This window comes from Myotis nattereri (genome assembly GCF_964212035.1).
Source record: "Myotis nattereri genome assembly, chromosome: 17".
NCBI classification, from domain to species: domain Eukaryota; kingdom Metazoa; phylum Chordata; class Mammalia; order Chiroptera; family Vespertilionidae; genus Myotis; species Myotis nattereri.
Genome location: NC_138092.1, coordinates 3,812,518 through 3,834,633, shown reverse-complemented (window position 1 = coordinate 3,834,633; position 22,116 = coordinate 3,812,518). Strand labels below are relative to the sequence as shown.

Below are 22,116 nucleotides of genomic sequence, written 5' to 3'. Positions count from 1 at the left end.
GCCAGCATTTTTATTTTTTAAATTTTTAAAAAATATTTTTAATTGATTTCAGAGAGGAAAGGAGAGAGAGAGAGAGAGAGAGAGAGAGAGAGAGAGAGAGAGAGAAACATCAATGATGAGAGAGAGTCATTAATTGGCTGCCTCTTGCATGCCTCCACTAGGGATTGAGCTTGCAACCTGGGCACGTGCCCTGACTGGGAATTGAACTGTGACCTCTTGGTTTAGAGGTCAACCCTCAACCGCTGAGCCACACCAGTCGGGCCTGCATTTTTATTGCATTTTTATTTGTAAAGAACAGTCTGGCGAGTGCCTCCCCCTGTTGGAGGCACCCCTGTCTCGTTTTGGGTGGGCGTGTATGTCACGTGGATAAGGAGGCCTCCTGTGTTGGAACAGGGACGTGTGCCCCTTCTTGGTGGCAGCGCCCATGCTGCGGGCGTTTCCAGGTGGGGCCTCACCCTCTGCGCCTGTCCCTCCGCAGCCTTCGACTTCTATCAGAGTCGCCGCTCTTCCCCTGCTGCCTCCTCCGGAGCGTCCCGCCTGTGGTCCAGCCCCTACGTGCCCCAGTGTGACGCGTTTGGAAATTGGGAGCCCGTGCAGTGCCACGCGGGGACCGGTGAGGGGGATGGGCCCCCGTGGGAGGCTGAGGGGCACCCCTTTTTCATTTAGTGGGAAGAGCCCCCCTGGGGGCAGGTGAGCAGGACTCCCGGGCCCTCTTTCCCTGGCCTCCGGTGGACTCATCCATAAAATGGGAGCGGTGACTCTGCCAGCCAGAGAGCCAGGGGAGGTTAGGGTGCTAAGGCCCGTGTGGTGAGCGAGGTCGGGCAGGGGGACCGGTGGGGGACCTCCTGGCGCTATCAGCAGCGTAAAGATGGATGGTTGTTGGTGAGACACCCGCAGGGGAGCCCTGTGCACCTCCTGAGCGCTGGCCGTGGTCTCTCCCAGGGAACTGCTGGTGTGTGGACGGGAAGGGACAGTACGTGCCGGCCTCGCTGACTACCCGCTCCTCCCAGGCCCCCCAGTGTAAGTGGAGCCCACGGATCCCCCTTCTTGACCCTGGCGGTGGGCACTCAGGGCCCCAATCAGGGGAGTTCCGAGGGCCGGCCCCCGAGGGCAGCCAGCCCGCGTTTCCCAAGTCCCTGCCTGCGTCTGGAAGACTCTCACAGGCCTCGGCCCTGCCTCGTTTCCCAGGTGGAGAGGGGCAGGGAGAGGCCAGGGCCCTGGGCTCCCCCACAGCCTCCCTGTGCAGCGTCACCTCCTTCCATGGTTTCAACAGCCACCTGCCGTCTGTTCTGCAGACCTGCCTCTCCCCAGTTTCTGACCCGGGAAATCAGCTGCCCACTTTCCACCTCGACCATGCTGTCTCCCGCCTGGGCCTTTGTCCCTGAGCCCCAGCCTGCTCCTCGGCCGAGACTCCAGCTCTCTGTGCCGGCCTCCATCCCCCAGACCCTGGCCCTGAAATCGGGCCAGCCTGGGCCTGGGCTCTCCGCTCGCCCTCCTTGGGCCCACGCAGCCTGTAAAGAGCCTTTCTCTCCCCGCAGGCCCCTCCGCCTGTGAGAGAGCGCGAGCCAGCGGGCTGCTCTCCAGCTGGAAACAGGCCGGGTCCCAGGGAGACCCTTCCCCCGACGACCTCTTCATCCCAACCTGCCTGGAGGTGAGGCTCCGTGAGTTGGGGAGGCCGAGGAGGAGCAGGCCTTCTCCGCAGGCCGGGGATGGCTTTCCTAGTGTTCAACGCATTTGTATGTGTGTTTTTAATGTTGCTTTTTAAAATTGATTTTTAGAGAGAGAGATAGAAACATCAATGATGAGAGGGAATCATTGATCGGCTGCCTCCTGCATGCCCCCACTGGGGATCGAGCCCACAACCCGGGCATGTGCCCTGACCAGGAATAGGGCCTTGATCCCTTAATTCCTGGGTTGATGCTCAACAACAGCCACATCAGCTAGGGAATACATTTATTTTTGTTTAAAACTGTAGGGAGTTCTAGATCTGCATTGTTGCTAGAGTCCTGGCCGAGTCTGGCTGGGTGATCTTGGGCCATTTACTCACCTTCTCTAGGCATTCGTTTTGTTTTGTTTTTTATCATAGGATCAGACCACGTTTTTATCCTACCCAGTGCGAGGGCTGTTTTGAGGGCCCAAGGAAATATCACTCATGAAAACTCTTTAAAAGTCACTTACACGTGTCTGTGCTTTCCCTACAGTCACTGGGGCAACGTCGTTTTGCAAAGTCCTTGTGTCTTAGTTTCTCAGCACACATGGAAGATGTCACATCGCCCTCCCAGCTCCTGGGGGTTATAGTAGATCTAATAGTTGGGTGCAGTGGCCAGTTTTAGGAATAAGAGCTCCCAGAGAAAGGATTCACGCTAGGATCGCAGCCACTCACGTGCAAGGGATGAAGGCCCCGGGCCTCGGTTCCCTGTCCCTAAAGCGGGTCTGATAGGAACACAACCGGCCACTCTTCCCGCTCCGGCTTCACGAAGATCAGTGAGATCCCGAGACTGGATTCCTGTGGCCTCGGCCTCGTGGGTGGTTCTGACCGTCAGTTCAGATGGTGTGAGGGCCGGGTCTGGATCAGGGAGCCGCCCAGGCCACCTTCCTCCACGCGGAGAGGCCAGCACTGGTGGTTTGGGAGGGACATTCCTGACGTCCGCTCACTGACCTGTGGGCCTCAACAGCATCTTCCCTGGGCTGACATGACCTCGGCTTTGTCCCAGACAGGAGAGTTTGCCAGGCTGCAGGCGGCGGAGGCTGGCATCTGGTGTGTGGACCAGGCCTCAGGGGAGGGCACCCCGCCCCGCACGAACAGCAGTGCCCAGTGTGAGTAGTCACCCCTCGCCCTTTCCCCCAACCCCTCCCCATGCACCCTGGGTGTGTGAGTGTGTGTGTGTGTCTCTTTGTGTGTGTGAGTGTATGTGAGTGTGTGTGTGTGTGTCTCTGTGTGTGTGTGTATATGTGTATGTGAGTGTGGTGTGAGTGTATGTGTGTGTGTGTGAGTGTATATGTGTATGTGAGTGTGGTGTGTGTATGTGTGTGTGTGTGTGTGAGTTGTGTGTGAGTGTATGTGAGTGTGTGTGTGTCTCTGTGTGTGTGTGTATATGTGTATGTGAGTGTGGTGTGAGTGTGTGTGTGTGTGAGAGTGTATATGTGTATGTGAATGTGTGAGTTGTGTGTGTGAGTGTGTGTGTGTGTGTGTGAGTGTGTGTGAGTTGTGTGTGTGAGTGTGGTGTGAGTGTATATGTGTATGTGAGTGTGTGAGTGAGTTGTGTGTGTGTGTGAGTGTGTGTGTGTGTGTGTATGTGTATGTGAGTGTGTGAGTTGTGTGTGTGTGTGTGTGTGAGTGTGTGTGTGTGTGTGTGTGTGTGTGTGAGTGTATATGTGTATGTGAGTGTGGTGTGTATATGTGTGTGTGTACAGAGCTGAGCAAGGCCCTAGCTCAATACCCAGTGGGAGGCGGGTGGCTCAGACCCTGGTGGGGCCTGGGGCCGGTGGTGGCGGGTGGCGCCTGTGGGTGGCGAGGGCTGTGGGCTCTGTGGAAAGCCTCACTGGCTGGTCTCTGTGTCAGGCCCCGGCCTCTGTGAAGCACCCCAGGGCGGCATCCTCTCCGGGACGGCCAGCCCAGGCTACACCCCGGCCTGCGGGGCCGAGGCCGGAGGCCGGTCCCCAGTGCAGTGCAGCCCGGCCCAGGAAAGCTGCTGGTGCGTCCTGGGCAGCGGAGAGGAGGTGCCAGGGACCCGCGTGGTCGGGAGCCAGCCGGCCTGTGAGAGTAAGATGTGCCCTCAGGGCCCCTGGCTGGGAGGGGGGGGCTGCCCCTCTGTTCCCTCACCCAGGGGTGGGGGGCCTAAAGGACCAGGACAGTGGGGGAGGGGCGGGAGGGCCTGAGGACGTGGTGGCCACGTGAGAGCCGAGAGAGAGGCCCGGGTCAGCGGGCACCCAGGGGGCTGAGCGTGGGTGTCCAGCTTCGCCGCAGCTTCTTGGCCGGCGGTGGGGACCGGACTGGATGTGTGAGCGGAGACCTAGGGCCGAGGCCCAGGGCAGGGCACCTGGTGAGGAGGCTTCCCTCCCAGTTCAAGGAAAAGGCGGGGGAGGGCAGTGGGCATGCAGAGAAGGTGAGGAGGCCTGAGCCGCGGCCTCCGCTGGCGCCAGGGCAGAGGAGGTGGGGCCGACCGGGGTGCCCACCTGGGACAGCTGGAGGCAGAGGTGCCACACATTGAGCTCTGGGTACTGAAGCTCGAACAGGCGTGGGTGGGCAACAGGAGTTATTTATTCAGTTATTTATTTTTAATATATCTTTATTGATTTCAGAGAGGAAGGGAGGAGGAGGAGAGAGAGAGAAACATCAATGGTTTGCAAGAGTCATTAATCAGCTGCCACCCGCAGGTCCCACACGGGGGATGGAGCCCGCAACTCAGACCTATGCCCTGACCAGAATCCAACTGTGACTTCCTGGTTCATAGGCCCGTGCTCAACCACTGAGCCATCGTGGCTGGGATTTTTTATTATATATGTATCTCGTTATTGATTTTAGAGAGGCAGGGAGAAGGAGAGAGAGACAGAAACATCAGTGAGGAGAGAATCACTGATTGGCAGCAGTGAGCTATGACGTGTTGCTTAGAGGTGGAGAGGACCGTGGGCAGCTGGGTTGGAGATGGAAGAAGCTGGAGGTGAAGATACAAGAGTCCTCTGTGCTCAAGCACCTGGTACAACTGAGAGACAGGCTCCTCCAAGAGGAGGGCAGGGAGGGAGGCGGCAGGCCCAGGCCAGGGTCTGAGGAGCCCACACACGCGCAGGCAGGGAAGAGGGGGAGAGAGGCAGGAGTGCCAGCCCCCTAGTGCTGGGCAGATGCCCCCAGCCGCCTCTCTCCTGCTCCCAGGCCCGCAGTGCCCGCTGCCGTTCAACACGTCGGACGTGGCTGGGGGAGTGGTCCTGTGTGAGCCAGCCTCGGGCCTAGGCGGGGCCGCTGTCCAGCGGTGCCAGCTGCTGTGTCGCCGGGGCTACCTGAGCGCCTTCCCCCTGCGGCCCCTGGAGTGCAGCCTGGAGAGGAGGCGCTGGCTGTCGCAGCCGCCCCAGCCCCGGGCCTGCCAGCGTGAGTGACCGCGGGGATGTCTGCCCTGTACCCCGCCCCTCACACTTTCCCTGCCTGCACGGCCTTTCCCTGTGAGCCAGGGGGCATCCGATCCGGAGCAGAGAGGGGCCCCTGGGGCGTCTCTGGAAGGAGCCCCTGTGCTTCCCAGACCCCTTTGCGGCTTCTCTGGAGCTGTCTGCTCCCGGAGAACGGCCCTCACTTCAGGCTCTGCGGGGAGGTGTTGGGGGTGGGACTGTGTCCAGCAGGTGGGGGCTCCATGGCTGTGTCAGTTATTATGGTGGGACAAACTCTCAGCTGCATGTCTGGCCCCTGAGTGGGACCTTCCCTATCAGCCTCTCCCCTTGGTCCCTCTACGCCTGGCAGAGCTGTGGGCCTGTGCCCTGTTTGAATATGGGCACAGGTGCTGTCCTGTCTGCCCACTGGACCCACTTTCATGTGCACTGTCTGTGAGACGGCTCTGGGCTCTGACCGCTGGGGCCTTGGCAAAGGCTGGCGTGGGTACTCACCCAGGCAGGGCAGGGGCGGACGCTGGGGCCTGGCACGGGGTCCACCTGGGGCTGTGGAAGGGGTGTCTAGGATAGAGACCCCAAACCTCGAACTGCCACAGGTTCTAGGGAGCTGGCCGAGTGTCAATGGACAGTGTTTGTTGGAAAGCATCCTGGGATAGAGAATGCTATCCAGAAAAAGTTTAAACGTGATGTTGACACACAAGTGGATCGCCCACCTGACTGTGACAAAAGGGCCCCAGCTGAAATCCAGACCCGGCTGGGCCGGGAGCGAGGGACTTGGGAGAAGAGAGGGGTGGGTCTTGGACTCGGACATGGGACGTAGGGCTGCTGTGCCCAGATGAGCAGGGTGTGCACTGAGCCACCTGAGAGCATGCGTTTTGTGCTGCAGAGTCTGCTCTCCACCGGCAAAGCCACACGGGGTTGCCCTGTTCGAATGCAAGATCGTGGGGGGCTTTGCCAAGAGGCTTGTCGAGGGCCCAGGATGCAGGGCAGCCGGGGCAGGCCGGGGCAGGACCGCTGGCTGGGAGGGGCTCTGACTTCGGAGGCCATTCATCGCGCCAGGACGTGTGTGGACTCCGAGGAGGACAGTGCAGATGGCAATGCTGGCGTGCTCCAGAACACAGGCAGGAGGGTTATGTTTGCAGAGGAAAAGCGAACAAAGGCCAGGAAGGGATCCCACAGGTCTGTGTGCTGCGTCTGCTGACCCGACACGTCCCTGCAGGGCCCCAGCTGTGGCAGACCCTGCAGGCCCGAGCCCAGTTCCAGCTCCGGCTCCCGCCGGGCAAGATGTGCAGCGCCGACTACGCGGGCCTGCTGCTGGCCTTCCAGGCCTTCATCTCGGACGAGCTCACAGCCCGCGGCTTCTGCCAGGTCCAGGTGCGTGCCTGCCTCCCCACGCGGGGCGGGGGCGGAACTCGGGGTCCTGGGGTCCGAGAGCCTCCGGTGAACCTGAAGTTGGACACCCGATAATTTTACCCGTGGGCAGACCGAGGCTCAGACTGAGAAAGTAAGTCGGCCAAGGCTAGTTAGGTAGCGGCAGAAGCGAATCCAAACCCGTCACGTCACTGGATGAATGACCGGCACGTAGCAGTTCCTCACCGATGACCACTGCGCGAACCCCCATAGCCACCGTCACCTTCATCAGGGCATCATGTGGGACGTGGCACAGGGTGCATGCGTGGTGCCAGTCTGTGGCGTGGCAGGTCATATTGATGGCGTCCTGAAGCACAGGCTGCCCCCACAGAACTGTGCCCAGGTGCCCGAGCTCCTGTCGCCTCTGGGCACTCGAGCTTTGATGGACTAACATCCCCTGGGGGGTATGGAAGCTCTTGGGCTGTTACTCTTAGAAAGAGTGTGACGTGAGCTGGTGTTGAACCCTGGACCGTGCCCAGCACTGTCCTTGGGCCAACCAGGCCCCTCACCATCCATCCACCCACCCTGCCCCGCAGTCACCGATGCTCAGGTTGGGAGGAGAAGCCAGGCTGGGCCTGCTGTGGGCTCCACGAGCTGGCACCCGCCCAGCCGGCGAAGCTCAGTGGTTGAGCATCGTGGTTTGATTCCAGATTCCCGGTCAGGGCACATACCCAGGTTGCGGACTCGGTCCCCAGTAGGGGGCGTGCAGGAGGCAGCCGATGAATGGTTCTCTCTCATCATTGATGTTGCTCTCTCTCCCTCTCCCTTCCTCTCTGACATCAGTTAAAATGTATTAAAAAAAAAAAAAGAAAAGAAAAGCTGGCTCCCTGCTCTGCGTTCTTGAACTGAAGGCGCCTGTCCCCGTAGGTGAAGACGGTCGGGACCCCTGTTACCGTTCCGGCCTGTGACGACTCCGCGGTGCAGGTGGAGTGTCTGACCCAGGAGCGTTTGGGAGTGAATGTCACGTGGAAGTTGCGGCTCGAGGACGTCCCGCCGGCCTCTCTCCCCGATCTGCGTGACGTCGGTATGTTTCCCTGCCTGGCTGCCTCGGACGAGCTATGCAGTCTCCGAGTCTCGGGTTCCTCATCTGTCAAATGGAGCCGGTGGAGCCGTCATCCCTTCCTGTGGGTCTCTAGTGAGAATGATCAGCCCGGCTGCTGGGAGGAGCCAAGTATCAAACAGTGTGTAAAAACCCATACATTTCTGACCAATAGCGTACCAGCATTCAATAAGATCACCTGGTTGTGTTTCTGTGAGCACTTTCTAATTCTCCGCTGGACTTTCTGGGCAGAGAGAGGGGATATGGGTGTGAAAAGGGTGAGAAGGTGGGAGAGGGAGCCTCTGCTGGTTTATAGTTCACGTTCTGTCCTCTCCAAATTGTGAGACATCTCAGACCACTCACACTATGTAGACCCGTCACTGAGCTTCTAGAACAGGCAGAGCATAAGGATGGATCGGGGGGGTAGAAAGCGAGGGGAAGCAGAGGGGATGGTATGATAGCCCGAGGGTGCGGACTGGCTGGACATGACCGCTGTCCTATGAGAGGAAACTTCTGGAAAAGGTGGCCAGGGTATAACCAGAAGGGAGGCGGCATCTCTGCCATTCTTCCGTCTTCGTGGCAACGATTCCCCAGCATCATGAATTCGGGGTCCCCTTTGTCTCCCTCTGGAAGAGCCTGGATAATGGGGCTGTGTTGGGAGCCGGAAAAGGTGGGCATGATCATTCCTAGCGTCAGTGAGACGACTGAGGGTTCTGGCTGCGGCTGGCTTTGCGCAGCCTGTTGGAAGCAAGTGCTCCTTGTGTGCTGGGGTCCGCCCGGCTCCAGATGGGGGCTCCTCTCCCTCCAGGAAGCACTCCCGTCACCCAGAGGGGCCTCTCGGTGTGCATGGCTTGGGGGGGGGGGGACAGGGGGAGGCTCATTGCCTCCTGCAGGCTCTGCCTTCGCTGCAGTGGCCCCATCGCACATTCTCTGAATCCTCACCACCTGTGAGAGAGGCGCGTCCATATTGCAGAGGGGAAAACCCAGGCTCAGAGATGGTGGCTTGCCAAACGGTGCTTATCCGGACAGTGCACCTTAGACCGGTGACCGAAGTCCAGCGTGGCAGGGAGGGGGGTCACATGGACGCCACAGGAAGGGCAGCGCCACAGACCTGGGCTGGGGGCTCACTGGGCTTCTGACCCCTGTGTGACCTTGGCCAGTCAGTCCCCCTCTCTGGGCCTGTCTCTCCCGTTTTACCGTGAAACACTGGACAGTGCCTGGGCCTCCTCTCGGCGTGGGTGTCTGGTGGCTCTGCCCCTGCACCCTCCCCGGGCCGGGCCGAGAACCGTGAGGTGACTCCCGCCCCACCCCGTGTCTTACAGAGGAAGCCTTGGGCAAGGGCCTCGTGGGGCGCTTCGCGGATCTGATCCGAAGCGGCGAGTTCCAGCTGCATCTGGATGCCAAGACGTTCCCAGCAGACACGTCCCTCCGCTTCCTCCACGGGGACAGCGTGGGCACCTCGCCCAGGACCCGCTATGGGTGCTTGGAAGGATTCCACCCAGTCTCGGCCTCCAGCGACGCCAGTCAGGACCCACTGGGGTGCGGTAGGTCCACCACTCCCTGGACTGCTGCTACTGAGCTGTGCGAGGCTGCGGGAAAGGCCCCCGGAGCTCGGGGAGAGTGCACGTACAGAGCGCAGAATCTTTCATTTCTTTCATTTTTTTTAAAAAAATATTTTTATTGATTTCAGAGAGGAAAGGAGAAGGAGAAAGAGGTAGAAACATCAATGATGAGAGAGAATCATTGATCAGCTGCCTCCTACACGTCCCACACTGGGGATGGAGCCCACAACCCGGGCATGTGCCCTGACCGGGAATGGAACCGTGACCTCCTGGTTCCGTAGGTCGACATTCAACCACTGAGCCACGCCCGCTGGGTGAATCTTTCTTTATTCAAACGTCTTTCAATCCCTGACTGTGCGTGGGCAGTCATCGCCCTAGAGGCTCAGATGACAGGACAGAGGAAGAACCCTGAGGACGGAAGTCCCCCCTCCCCTTGGACGCTGGGGTAGCCCAAGAGCGGGGGGCATGTGAAGGGGGTGGCTTTGTGGGGACGGTGGGGACAGTGTGCACGGCCTATGTGGCTGGAGAAGGAGGTGTGTGGGGAACGCGGGACACGGGGCTGGGGAGATAGGCGGAGAGAGAGAGGGAGAGGCCTTAGGGCCAGCAAGGGGCTTAGACCATGAAGGATTTTAAGTTGGAAAGCGGAGGCCACAGGGGTTTTCTGGTGATTTTCTGGCTGCGGATAGACCTATATGAAGAGGTGGCCAAGGTATAGTCAGAGGAACAGGGAGTTACCTGAAGGATGAATCCCCGTTGGTGCCGCGGACTCAAGGGTCTTGGAGAGGACCTGCCAGGGGAGGATGGCGATCCCCCGGGCATGGTCTCATTCTGACCGACACACTGGCAAGCTGTGCTTCTGACCCCTGTGTGACCTTGGGCCAGTCAGCCCTCCTCGCTGGGCCTGTTTCTCCCTCTTTACATGAAACACTGTGTAGTGCCTGGGTCACCTCCTGGTGTGACTGACACAGGGTTCCTCTGGGCGGATGAGACTGTGGCCTTCAGCGATGGAGAGAAAGACACATGCTTGCCCCGAGAACAGTCCAGAGGCGCCACTTACTGAGCACTTTTGCCCTCCAGCCCAGGGCTGTGGCGCTGCCCTTCCCGTGGCCTCCATGTCGCCCCATCCCCAACCCCGTCAGTCATCAATCTAAGATTTGGGGCGGGCAGCTTGGGCTGGCGGGAAGTTTTTGTTTTCCTTTAGCCATGACTTTGGAGACCACTGGAAAAAAACAGTCCCAGCTCCGGGGTTAAAATACTAGAGATGATCAACAGGCTGACTCATAGGAGTACCGAAACCCGTTCTCGAGCGAGGCCCTGACTGGCTCGGGGGCCGCCCGGAAAGCGCTCCCTTCAGTTCCCAGGAGGCGTCTGGGTTTCTGATTGACTCAGAAACGCCGGTGGTGAGCGTGTACCAGAGATGGGAGCTGCTAGGGCAACCCTGGCTTCACTCTAGCACGTCCTGCACGCACGTCCGCACTTGCTACTTGGTCAAAGGAAGTTGGTAGCCTTGGGTGCAGGAAAGGCTTTGGTTTGCAGAGAATGGGGCTCAAGTCCAAAGTCACGCAAGTATCGTGGGGAGAGGAACTTGACCCAGTCTGCCGACCCCAAAGCTTGTGCCCCTACACTGTGCATGTCCAGCCTGTCCTTAACGTTGGGAACTGTTGCCATGACGACCGATGGTTGGAACTCATCTTTCAGGTGGTTCTCCAGTATCACCTCTTCCCTTCATCATTAAGCTTGACCTCAGTAGCTGCCTTTGCTTTGTTTGCTCTCTCTCTCTCTCTCTCCTCACCCAAGGATATTCCATTGATTTTTAGAGAGAGTGGAAGAGAGAGGGAAAGACAGAGAGAAATATTGATAAGAGAGAAACATCGATTGGTTGCCTCCTGCATGTGCCTGACCAGGGCCGGGCTGGGGAGGAGCCTGCAACTGAGGTACATGCCCTTGACTGGAATCGAACCTGGGACCCTTTGGTCCGCCGGCCGACACTCTATCCATTGAGCCAAACTGGCTAGGGCTGTTTGGCTTTTCTCTTTCCACTCCTTGAATAATCCACACCCATCACTGCCTCAGGATGTTTGCACTTGCCTAGAATTTGTCCTTCTCAATCTCTGCCTGGGGTACTTCTCATCATTGAAGCCACAAGTGTCACCTTTCAGAGGGGCCCGGCTCGCTAGCCTCCCCTCCTCCCTGCTTTGTTTCTTCCCATCTCTGAGATTCTCTCATCTGCTAGCCTGTCGCCCCCGGGGAGCAGGCACCGTCTACCTTCCTCACAGCTCACCCTGGGCTCTCAGAGCCCAGCACACGGCGGGTCTTCAGTGCACATTTGTTCCGTGAATGATGTCTCGCGCTGACTCGGGGATTTCACATGCAGACCCGTGTGCTGTGAGGTCATAACTGTGACACAAGTGTCTTACCTGGACCACCACGTCCCTGTGTCTCTTTCCAGTGAAGTGTCCCGAGGGAAGCTACTCCCAGGACGAGCAGTGTGTTCCCTGTCCTGCTGGATTCTACCAGGAACAGGCCGGGAGCTTGACCTGCGCCCCGTGTCCTGTGGGCAGAACCACCATTTCCGCCGGCGCGTTCAGTCGGACTCACTGTGAGTGCTAAAGGGTCTCGCTTCGACACAGAAGCCTGCAGGGCGGTGGGGACACAGCGGGTGTCTCAGCCTTGGCTCTGTGGCCATTTGAGGCTGATACTTCTTCGTGTTGGGGGCTGTCCGACGTGTGGCAGGAGGTTTTATGTCGCAGCTCACTGGCCCTTACCCATTAGATGACAGCAGCACGCCCCCCGCCCCACCGAATTGTGACAACCAGACACGTCGCCAGACATTGCCAGGAGCATCTTATGGGGACAACACTGCCCACCCTTGACTACCCTTGGGTATGCAACGCAATAATCAAAGAGGCCACCATCTTTGAATGGTCGCACCCCACCACGACCTAGGCCAGGCATCTTGCCTGTGCTGTCTCATTTAATCCCCCCAGTTCCCCTTCTAGGTCAACATTATAAGCCTGAACTTTTACCGATCAGAAGGTTAAGACTCAGAGAAGTCCTTTAGCCAAAGTCTGGCCTTTGATCTCGGTACTGACTCGGAAACTTCTGATATTCGTGTCGGCCTTATCAGATTGGCAGGCGGGAGACGCTTTCCACCTGCAGGCATTGCCACTGTGTGGTCGTGCCCTTTCCCTCGTACGTAGGTCAGGACACTGTGTACGCATGGCCTTCCCGTAGGTCACGTGATTTCATGTGGCCCACTTAACAGTCACGTGGGCGTCGCTGGGTTTCCCCTGGCGAGGACTCATAGCCTGAAATTGTGTGAACGAGAGGCAAACCGTTATTGCTTAAAATCTGAATAGTGTGCCCGGCCAGCGTGGCTCAGCGGTGGAGCATCGACCTATGACCCAGGAGGTCAGGGTTCGATTCCTGGTCAGGGCACATGCCTGGGTTGTGGGCTCTATCCCCAGTGTGGGGTGTGCAGGAGGCAGCCGATCCATGATTCTCCCTCATCATTGATGTTTCTTTCTCTCTCTCTCCCCCTCCTTTTCTCTCTGAAATAATCAAAATAAAAAATCTAGTGATAGATTTTGAAAGTAATTAACTGAAAGAGATCAAGTCACCTCCTCTGATCAAGGCAGTTTCCTTGAGCAGAAGAGCAGTGGGAGTTCCAGGAGGCAGGAGGGATTCCCTGGCCGGGGTTCTGACATTCCTCTGGAGGAGAAAGTCTTCACCAGGAGGGCGGAGTCCCCGACATGGCCCAGACAGTGCACCTAGATATCAGCCCATTGATGCATTCGCTGTGGTTGAGGGTGACCTCCCGTGCTGTCACACTGCTGGAGGGACGCTCTCTTACAAGGGGGTCAGCGTCATGTACTGGCCCTTGTTAATGAGGGGGTGCTACCAAGATAGCAGGGGTAGGAGGAAGGGACGGGGGGTGGGGGGAGAGAGAGAGAGAGAGAGAGAGAGAGAGAGAGAGAGAGAGAGAGAGAAACATGGACGTGAGAGAGACACCTCAATTGGTTGCCTCCTGTATGCACACAGACCACGAGTGGGGATCCAATCTGAAACCCAGGTATGCGCCCTTGACTGAGAATCGAACCTGAGACCCTTGGGTGTGCCGGCTGATGCTCTGACCACTGAGGAACATTGGCCAGGGCAGGCATGTCCCTATTTTTAAATTAGAAATCACAGCATCACAGTGCAGGAGACGCTGGGATGCAACAGGGAGCAAAACCAGTCAGGTCCCTGCCCCCTTGGAGCTTCTACTGAGTGGGAGGCAGACAGTGGTCAACCACTCATTCACACGGACCAATGGGAGGAACCATTCATTCACATGGACCAATGGGAGGAATGACTGTGCTCCATGCTGTGAGGATGGGCGTTGATAGGAAGGATGTCAGGGGGTAGAGAGCTGCCCCTGACGGGGGTGTAGGGGGGTGTGGGGGTGTGGGGTAAGGATTGACTTGAAAGCTGATGAGCTATGAGGAGTGAACTCACTGAAGACTGGGGAGAGCTGAGCACCAGAAGAAGAACCCGCAGAGCAAGGCCTGGGTTTGAGCAAATGGTACGACTGAAGGTGGTGCGTGCACGCCCGGCGATGAATGCAGCGATCGAGGAAGCTCAGGGCCCCTGTGCAGAACCAGCGGGGTGGGGCCAGGGCTCAGGGTGTCTAGTGGCCCAGCAGAGAGCCTGGACATCATATTTGGGTCAGGGCGGAGTCACTGAGGAGTTATGAGCTAGGCAAGCATGTCAAACTCGTGGCCGGCCGGGCGGCCGCATGCCTCGTTTATTTAAACAAGGTATGTGGCCCGTCGGCCGCAAGTTTGACATGCTTGAGCTAGAGGGTGTGTGGCTCAGATGTGTGACTTGGCTGTCTGATCAATGACTGGGAGCCTGGGATCTGGGGGGAGGGGCCCCAGAGGCACGCCATTGACCGTTCAGCGTCGTGTCTATCTGTCGGTTGCAGGCGTCACCGACTGTCAGAGGAACGAGGCCGGCCTGCAGTGTGACCAGGACGGCCGGTACCGCGCCAGCCAGCGGGACAGGGACAGTGGGAAGGCCTTCTGTGTGGACGACGCGGGGCAGAGGCTGCTGTGGTCCGAAACGGAGGCCCCGCTCACGGACTCCCAGTGTCTGAGTATGTGCAGCCCCTAAACAGTGTGTTGCCGGGGAGGGGGCACTCTCCAGGGCTTTCTAGAAGGGAGAGACATGCATTTGTCTCCAACTGTTTACCGACGGAATTTTTAATCAATGTCAAAGCTGAAAGAACAGTGGTGAGATGAACAGATGCCCTGCACTTAGATCCAACCTTCTTTTGTTCTCTTTTATCTTTAATCATTGGAAAGTAAGTTTTAGACACCAGGAAACCTCACCCCTACATGCCTGTGACTGCACGAGAAATGAATTGTAAGCATTCATCTGCAGAGGCTTCCTTTGTGTTTTTGTGGGCAGCTTGCCTCCAAAAAGCTGGTCAGCATTTCTCCCTCTGTGGGAAGCTGTGGAGAAGACTTGAGGGCCAGGCCTGGTTCCATAATTTCCTGGCTGGGTGACCCAGGGCAAATTGCTCAATGTCTCTGATCCTCAGTCCCCAGAGTGGCCTTCTGCCTGCCTCCTGAGACACTGTGAAGGTCACGCCATCCTTTAAAGACTCGAACATTCCTCGAGCAGTCCCCTGGGCCAGGCACAGGTCCTCCATGAGATAAACTGTTGAAACTGGCCTTCAACAGTTTTCTTATCTGTAAAATGGGGGTGTTAAGGCTCCTGTGTGGGCGAGTTGGGTGTGTTAAAGCTACCGTGTGGGCGAGTTGGGTGTGTTAAAGCTACTGTGTGGGCGAGTTGGGTGTGTTAAAGCTACTGTGTGGGTGAGTTGGGTGTGTTAAAGCTACTGTGTGGGTGAGTTGGGTGTGTTAAGGCTCCTGTGTGGGTGAGTTGGGTGTGTTAAAGCTACTGTGAGGGGGAGTTGGGTGTGTTAAGTCTACTGTGAGGGGGAGTTGGGTGTGTTAAGGCTCCTGTGTGGGTGAGTTGGGTGTGTTAAGGCTCCTGTGTGGGTGAGTTGGGTGTGTTAAGGCTCCTGTGTGGGTGAGTTGGGTGTGTTAAGGCTCCTGTGTGGGTGAGTTGGGTGTGTTAAGGCTCCTGTGTGGGCGAGTTGGGTGTGTTAAAGCTACTGTGAGGGGGAGTTGGGTGTGTTAAGGCTCCTGTGAGGGGGAGTTGGGTGTGTTAAGGCTCCTGTGAGGGTGAGTTGGGTGTGTTAAGGCTCCTGTGTGGGTGAGTTGGGTGTGTTAAGGCTCCTGTGTGGGTGAGTTGGGTGTGTTAAGGCTCCTGTGTGGGTGAGTTGGGTGTGTTAAGGCTCCTGTGTGGGCGAGTTGGGTGTGTTAAGGCTCCTGTGTGGGCGAGTTGGGTGTGTTAAGGCTCCTGTGAGGGGGAGTTGGGTATGTTAAGTCTACTGTGAGGGGGAGTTGGGTGTGTTAAGGCTACTGTGTGGGGGAGTTGGGCGTGTTAGCGATGGTAAGACTACTGTGAGGGGGAGTTGGGTGTGTTAAGGCTCCTGTGTGGGTGAGTTGGGTGTGTTAAAGCTACTGTGTGGGCGAGTTGGGTGTGTTAAGGCTCCTGTGTGGGCGAGTTGGGTGTGTTAAGGCTCCTGTGAGGGTGAGTTGGGTGTGTTAAGTCTACTGTGTGGGCGAGTTGGGTGTGTTAAGGCTCCTGTGTGGGCGAGTTGGGTGTGTTAGTGATGGTAAGGCTACTGTGAGGAGTTGGGTGTGTTAGCAATGACGTGCCTAACACAGGTAATCAATCTCTCAGGATGATGAGCAGGTGAGAACAGCCTGCAAGGTCCCTTCATCCTGCTCCCCTCTGACTTTACCCTGAGCCCCACCTTTCTGGAGGGCCCTTCTGCTGCTTGAGGCCGTGGCTTCCCTTTGCATACCTGGGCGAAAGCCTTGGCCACCAGTCATGTAAGTGTCTGTGCAAGGAGAGGGAGGACATCCGTGCGCTCACTGTGAGCCAGCTCCTGTGCAGACATGACCTAGGCCAGCGGTTCTCAACCTGTGGGTGGAGACCCCTTTGGGGGTAGAATGACCCTTTCACAGGGGTCGCCTAAGACCATCGGAAAACACACATATAATTACATATTGTTTTTGTGATTAATCACTATGCTTTAATTATGTTCAATTTGTAACAAAGAAATTGGGGGTCACCACAACATGAGGAACTGTATTAAAGGGTCGCGGCATTAGGAAGGTTGAGAACCACCGACCTAGGCCATTACGTGGAAACTTCCTGGGGGTTGGGCAAGGGGTTGACATCGTGCCCCCAGTCGTTCAGTTGAAGAAAGTGAGGCAGAGAGTATTTCAGTGACGTCTCTTCAGCGCATTGAACTGGTGCGTGTCTCACTCTCAAACCCATTCTTTCCGTGACACAGTCTGCTTCTACCTGATTGCTCTGCCTCCGTATTAAACACGCCCGCTTATGCACACGCGCACGCACAGCACATGCAGGCACGCGCGCTTGCACACATAGCCAGCCAGCTCTCCAGCAAAGTTGCTGCAGCTGATAACAGAAAACACCTGGGAAAACTCAAGCGTGAAAATCTCATTTCCTAAGGCTCAGAACAATCATTCCTTCTCCAGCAACCCCCCGCCCCGCTGAGTCCCAGGAGCTGTGCGCAGTGGCCCTGAGGCTACATGGCAAATCCAAGGAAAGTCATTGTTTTCCATGATCCTGGAGGCTTAGGCGATCAGGGGGCCGGTCCTTGCCGTCCTGCACACCCAGGCGCTGGGGGTTCCCGGCCATTCAGGGACCCTCACCTCAGGGCTTGCATCTGACTCGCAGCCAGCTTTGCCTCCCTGTCCTTGCAACATGCACTTCGTAAAACGCCTCTTGTTTGCTCTGCCCTGTGCTCCTTGGGGGCAGAAAGGGCAGCTTGGTAAGTGGCCCCAGCAGCCTCAATCAGGAGCAGCTCAGCTCCGCCAAGTTCAATGCCGCCTCCCGGAGGGTCGGCTTAGGACGAGCCTCCAGGCTGATCCCCGGTCGCATCGTGGTTCAGCAGGCAGAGCTCGGAGCTTAGGCGTCCTCTGCGGACCTGCAGGGGGGTTTCCGTGTTCAGGAGCTGCCCCATTGGGATGTCCGCATGCCTTTCCCACAATCCCCTTCACTTGCCTTCAGGGGAGCTTTCTCGGTGGAAGGGAAAGCGCAGTCTCATTTTTGAGGCTCTTGTCCTCTTGAAGAAGCACAGGGCATGGAGTGTAGTGGCATCACTTCCCGAGCAGGTGCTCGCCCGCTCTCCGCCCGCCCCACGTTCACGCCCTGCGCCGCAGGCCTGGTTTTTCTGGGAAACTGTTGCAGAGCAAGGCTCGCTCCTGGCGCATCACCGCATGATTTTTCACTTGGTGAGGACCGAGCTCCGAGGCTCGTAGCCTTCTCCTCCCTCGCCGGGTCCCTGGAGCGCAGACCCGAGCCCGGGTGTGTGGCGGCAGCTGGAAACGCAGGCGTGATGCGCCTTTAAACAAACACGGTCAGGAAGGCCCGAGCCACGTGCCACGCTTTCAGATTGACATGAGCCCGTGGGCACATGTGCCCATCCTCTCTCAAAAACCACCTGCCTCTCTCCGGGAAGAAGTGAAGTTGTGTTACGGAAAGAAAACGTCCAACCCAGGAATTTTAAGATTAGCCTCAAAGGGAAAGGCAGGGAATACGCCGAGAGACGCTCTGCCAATGAGAAAAAACTGAGTTGTAAGGACGAACATAAACTACATCCTCTAACTTTCCTCCTTGCTTCCCGGCAATGTGGTGGGAAATGAGACCTAAGTTGGAGCTCTCAGTGTTATGGGGGGGGGGACGCGCTGGGGCCACCTCAGAGGGAACCCTCTCCTTAGGGCCTGCGCGTGGCCCCGGGCCAGGGAGGAAGGTGACTGCTGGCCCAGAGCTCTTTTGGCTTCTACCCTTCAGAGTCTGATTTCATACATTTCGAATTTCCTTTCAGTGATGCAGAAATTCGAGAAGGTTCCGGAATCAAAGGTGGTCTTCGACGCCGAGGTTGCCACAGGAGTCAGGTCCCAAGTTCCTGGCTCTGAGTTCCCCCTGGCGCAGTGCCTGGCAGGTGAGGGGTGGGCACATGGGCACCTGGAGAACAGTGTGCAAACCTGCTCTGCCGATCTCGCAAGACAAACCAAAAAGAACCGCTAAAACGAGCGTGAAAACATACACTTTAGCCCAAACACTTCGGAGTCCGTTGATCCCTCCAAGGTGCATTTAGCTCATCATTTCCCTGAAGAGTGCATAGGGCATCTACTATGTGCCAAGCACAGTGGGATGCCAAAGGTTACGGGGCAGAAATGAAGGGCACTAGCTCCTTATAGAACTATGTGTCCAGGTTGGGTGACACATTCGTCTATTTTATTTTATTTATTTTTAAAATATAATTGTATTGATTTTAGAGAGGAAGGGAGAGGGCCAGAGAGATAGAAACATTGGTGAGAGAGGAATATCATTGATTGGCTGCCTCCCGCACACCCCATATTGGGCATTAAGCCCATAACCCAGGCATGTCCCCTGCCCGGGAATCGAACCGTGACCTCCTGGTTCATAGGTTGACACTCAACCACTGAGCCACGCTGGCTTGGCCACATTTGTCTATTTTAACAGCGAGGCCAGAGAGGGGTAATAACAACTACCATTTATTTATTGGGCATGGGTCTGTATAAGGATTATTTCATAATCCTGCCAGCATCCATGAACAGTCATTGTTGTCTGATGCTGCAGGTGCATGTGTGTGTGTGTTTGTGTGTGTGAGTGTGTGTGTGAGTGTGTGCGCGCGTGTGTGAGAGTGTGTGTGAGTGTGTGTGTGAGTGTGTGTGCGTGTGAGTGTGCGCGTGCGTGTGTGAGTGTGTGTGTGTGCGTGTGTGTGAGTGTGCGCGCGTGTGCGTGTGTGAGTGTGTGTGAGTGTGTGTTTGTGTGTGTGCACGTGTGTGTGTTTGTGTGTGTGTTTGTGAGTATGTGCACGTGTGTGTGAGTGTGTGTGCATGTGTGTGTGTGTATTTGGGTGTGCTGGGGGCAGGGTGTCCGTCAGTCTGCAGCCGCACCTGGGAGGGACATGCGCTGACGGCCCGTGGTGCTTGCAGGCTGTGCCGTGGATCCGGCCTGCAGCTTCCTCACAGTGTCCACGGTGGGGCCAGACGTCTCCTGTGACTTCTATGCTTGGACAAGTGACAGCATCGCCTGCACAGCTTCCGGTCAGGTGAGTCCCGGCCGCCACGTGGCCTCTCGTCCATCCGTCTGTCTGTCAGACACACCCGGTGGAACCCACACCGGGCTGATTAGGTGATGGGATGACAGCGTCCATGGCCTTTCCCTCGTTCCTCCGTCTCTTCAGAGTGATGAGACGTTGGGAAATGGAGGCGGCATAGACCTGCTTGTGATGGAGCTGCCACAAAGGGCGTTCCTCTGAGCAGCACCGTGTCCTGACCCAAGAGGCAGAAGAGAATGTCGGTGCCAAGCCCCCCCCTTCCCCACCAGCTTACTCACCGGGCAGGCGGGCACGGCATGCCCCTGGCCCTTGTCCAGAGCCCTCTGTCCCTAGGAGCCCTGGACCCTGGCATTCCTTTCCATTGGGACAGTAAAGCGTGACTGTGGCTTACAAAGAGGGAAGTTAAATCTTAGTTAGACCCCGTGAAACGGCTGTTTCTGTAGGCGAGAGCTGGTGGAGTGCTGGCAATGCCATTGTTTCCATGGGTGAGGGCAGAAGGGTGTGCAGGGGAGCCGCTCTCTGTCTCCTAACCACTCCTGCCTCCTCACACAGGCAGCCCTGCGTTCCCCTCTCCAGCTCCTGTGGACCCGGCCAGAAAGTTTCTGTGTTTATAAGCATCTTTGTTTACATGCTAACATTTTATAATACATATTTTCTCCCCTGTACTTTAATAATTAACCTTGTTCTTTTAAAAATAAATCTATTTTTATTGATTTCTGAGAGGAAGAAAGAGGGGGAAAGAGGGAGAGAGAGTAGAAACATCAATGATGAGAGAGAATCATTGATCGGCTGCCTCCTGCACACCCCCCACTGGGGATTGAGTCCACAACTCGGGCCTGTGCCCTGACTGGGAATCAAACCGTGACTTCCTGGTTCATAGGTCGATGCTAAACCATTGAGCCTTGCTGGCCAGGCAACCTTGTTCTTTTAATGGCACACACCAGTCCATCCTGTGGATGTCCACGCTTTACCTTGCATTGGTTGAGGACATTGGTTAGCAGTCCTGCCATGTCACCTGCAGTGGGCCATCGCATGCCCTGTGTCCATGCCTCTTGCTCCTGTGGGAGTGTGAGTCCAAGAATGACAGCTGGAGGCACATGGAGGGGGCTCCCCTGAGTGTTAGCTTTTTCCAGCTCCCCAGTCTCAACAGAACCACCTGTCTCTCCCCTGGGACTCCCCTGGAATGACATGTGTCTGTAGCTGGCACTGGGGGTGAAGCTGACTGCTCACCTGTCTGTGTGCGCCAATAGACTGGGAGGACAGAACGAAGAACATGGAAATGTAGCCCGGTGGGCGCCTCGCGGTCGTTAGGCTCTGATACCTGTCTGTGGACTGGCTGTCGCAGGATGATAATGCAGCCTCTTTCATCTCCAGGGTCAAGGTGCGGCGGGGAATGAGAAGGCCATCGGCTTTGGAAGTCTCAGGTGCCAGGTGAAGGTGCCTCCCAGGGACCCGGGCTCTGTGGCTGTGTATCTGAAAAAGGGTGAGTGAGGCCGGACGAGTGGCCCCAGATTGCTTTCCAGCAGGCGCGTTTGGGGGCCAGACTGCCCCCACACTCCGTGCAGGAGCCCCACTTCCCTCCCTTGCTCCTTTGCTTCTCGGGCAGACGTGTCATAGCTGAGCATCTCAGACAGGCACCTGCTGAGGAGTTGCCATGCCATTTCCTTTCTCACCCTCACCTGAGGGCATTTTCTCCATTGATTTTTAGAGAGAGTGGAAGGGAGAGGAAGAGACAGAGAAAAACACCAATGTGAGAGAGACACATTGATTGGTTGCCTCCCACATGCCCCTGACCAGGGCCGGGAGCCTGCAACCGAGCTATGTGCCTTTGACCGGAATCGAACCCAGGACCCTTCAGTCCACAGACCGACGCTCTACCCACTAAGCCAAACTGGCTTGGCTGACATGTTGTTTTCATTCGTACCCTCATGTCTGGTCCTCAGCAAAGGCCTGTGGGGACTGGGAGGGTCATTCCCGGGCGAGAAACTGAAGCACAGAGCAGAATCAAAGGCTGTGGGCAGAACCCACGGAGTCCAGACTGTGTGCCCCACCAGCCCCGAGGCTGCCTGTGATGTGGGGGCACCTGGGCTGCGGGCTCCTGCAGCTGCCTGTCCTGGGCCTTCCCACCCATGGAGCTTCACTTACCCCCCCCTCAATCCCCCCCAGTCCCCTCCCCCACTCTCGTCCCTTTCATCTCTGCCCTCCCGGGAAGTCATCATCCCACTGGCTGGGGACCAGAAGACAGCCACGGGCACCTGAGCAGGGACGGGTGGGATGAAGAGTGGCAGGCGTGCTGTACTCATAGGTCCGTAACGCAGGGCGGGTGGCCTGGCACCCAGCTTCAGACCTGGGCTGCAGACAGCTTGCAGCCCGTGGGGACGGGGCCACGCCCAGGCCCAGAGCCTCGTCTGACCTCGGTCCTCAGCAGGGACAGCATCGGTGTCTCCTGTCTCCAGTCCTTCTCCCGCCGCTGCCTCCGTCCTGCTCGGTGAGGCTCCCTGGGGGCCTGGCGCCCCGAGAGCTCGGGCTTCTCTGATCCACCGCCAGGGTTACTGGACTTTCTGCCCAGTATTTATCCCAATTATATTCACTGTTCATCTTAAAAATAGCAAAGCAGGGAGGTTATTTGCTAAAAAGAAAATGAACAAATACAACAAGTAGCCCCTCCCAAAAAGTCAATTTAAAACGGTTCCGTGGCCTTGTATACAGTTTTTAAAAATCCAGTTCTATTTCTTGTTAAGTGTTGGCTATATTTTTTCTCCTCCTCCTCT

The 22,116-nt window shown here is 57.1% G+C and overlaps 1 protein-coding gene across 1 annotated transcript in view; it reads left to right on the top strand.

Moving 5' to 3' along the window:
• The window catches only part of TG (thyroglobulin), a gene marked incomplete at its 5' end in the record, with an annotated part of 153,179 nt that overhangs the window by 20,206 nt on the left and 110,857 nt on the right, over window positions 1-22,116 (top strand). Inside the window, 14 exons of the mRNA XM_081111085.1 lie at window positions 479-613; window positions 943-1,020; window positions 1,539-1,651; window positions 2,715-2,817; window positions 3,563-3,763; window positions 4,871-5,083; window positions 6,314-6,468; window positions 7,372-7,528; window positions 8,866-9,087; window positions 11,555-11,704; window positions 14,072-14,242; window positions 18,083-18,199; window positions 19,221-19,336; window positions 20,720-20,828. Coding sequence (XP_080967211.1) covers window positions 479-613; window positions 943-1,020; window positions 1,539-1,651; window positions 2,715-2,817; window positions 3,563-3,763; window positions 4,871-5,083; window positions 6,314-6,468; window positions 7,372-7,528; window positions 8,866-9,087; window positions 11,555-11,704; window positions 14,072-14,242; window positions 18,083-18,199; window positions 19,221-19,336; window positions 20,720-20,828 — 2,040 coding nt within the window. The remainder of the gene's footprint in view (window positions 1-478; window positions 614-942; window positions 1,021-1,538; window positions 1,652-2,714; window positions 2,818-3,562; window positions 3,764-4,870; window positions 5,084-6,313; window positions 6,469-7,371; window positions 7,529-8,865; window positions 9,088-11,554; window positions 11,705-14,071; window positions 14,243-18,082; window positions 18,200-19,220; window positions 19,337-20,719; window positions 20,829-22,116) is intronic.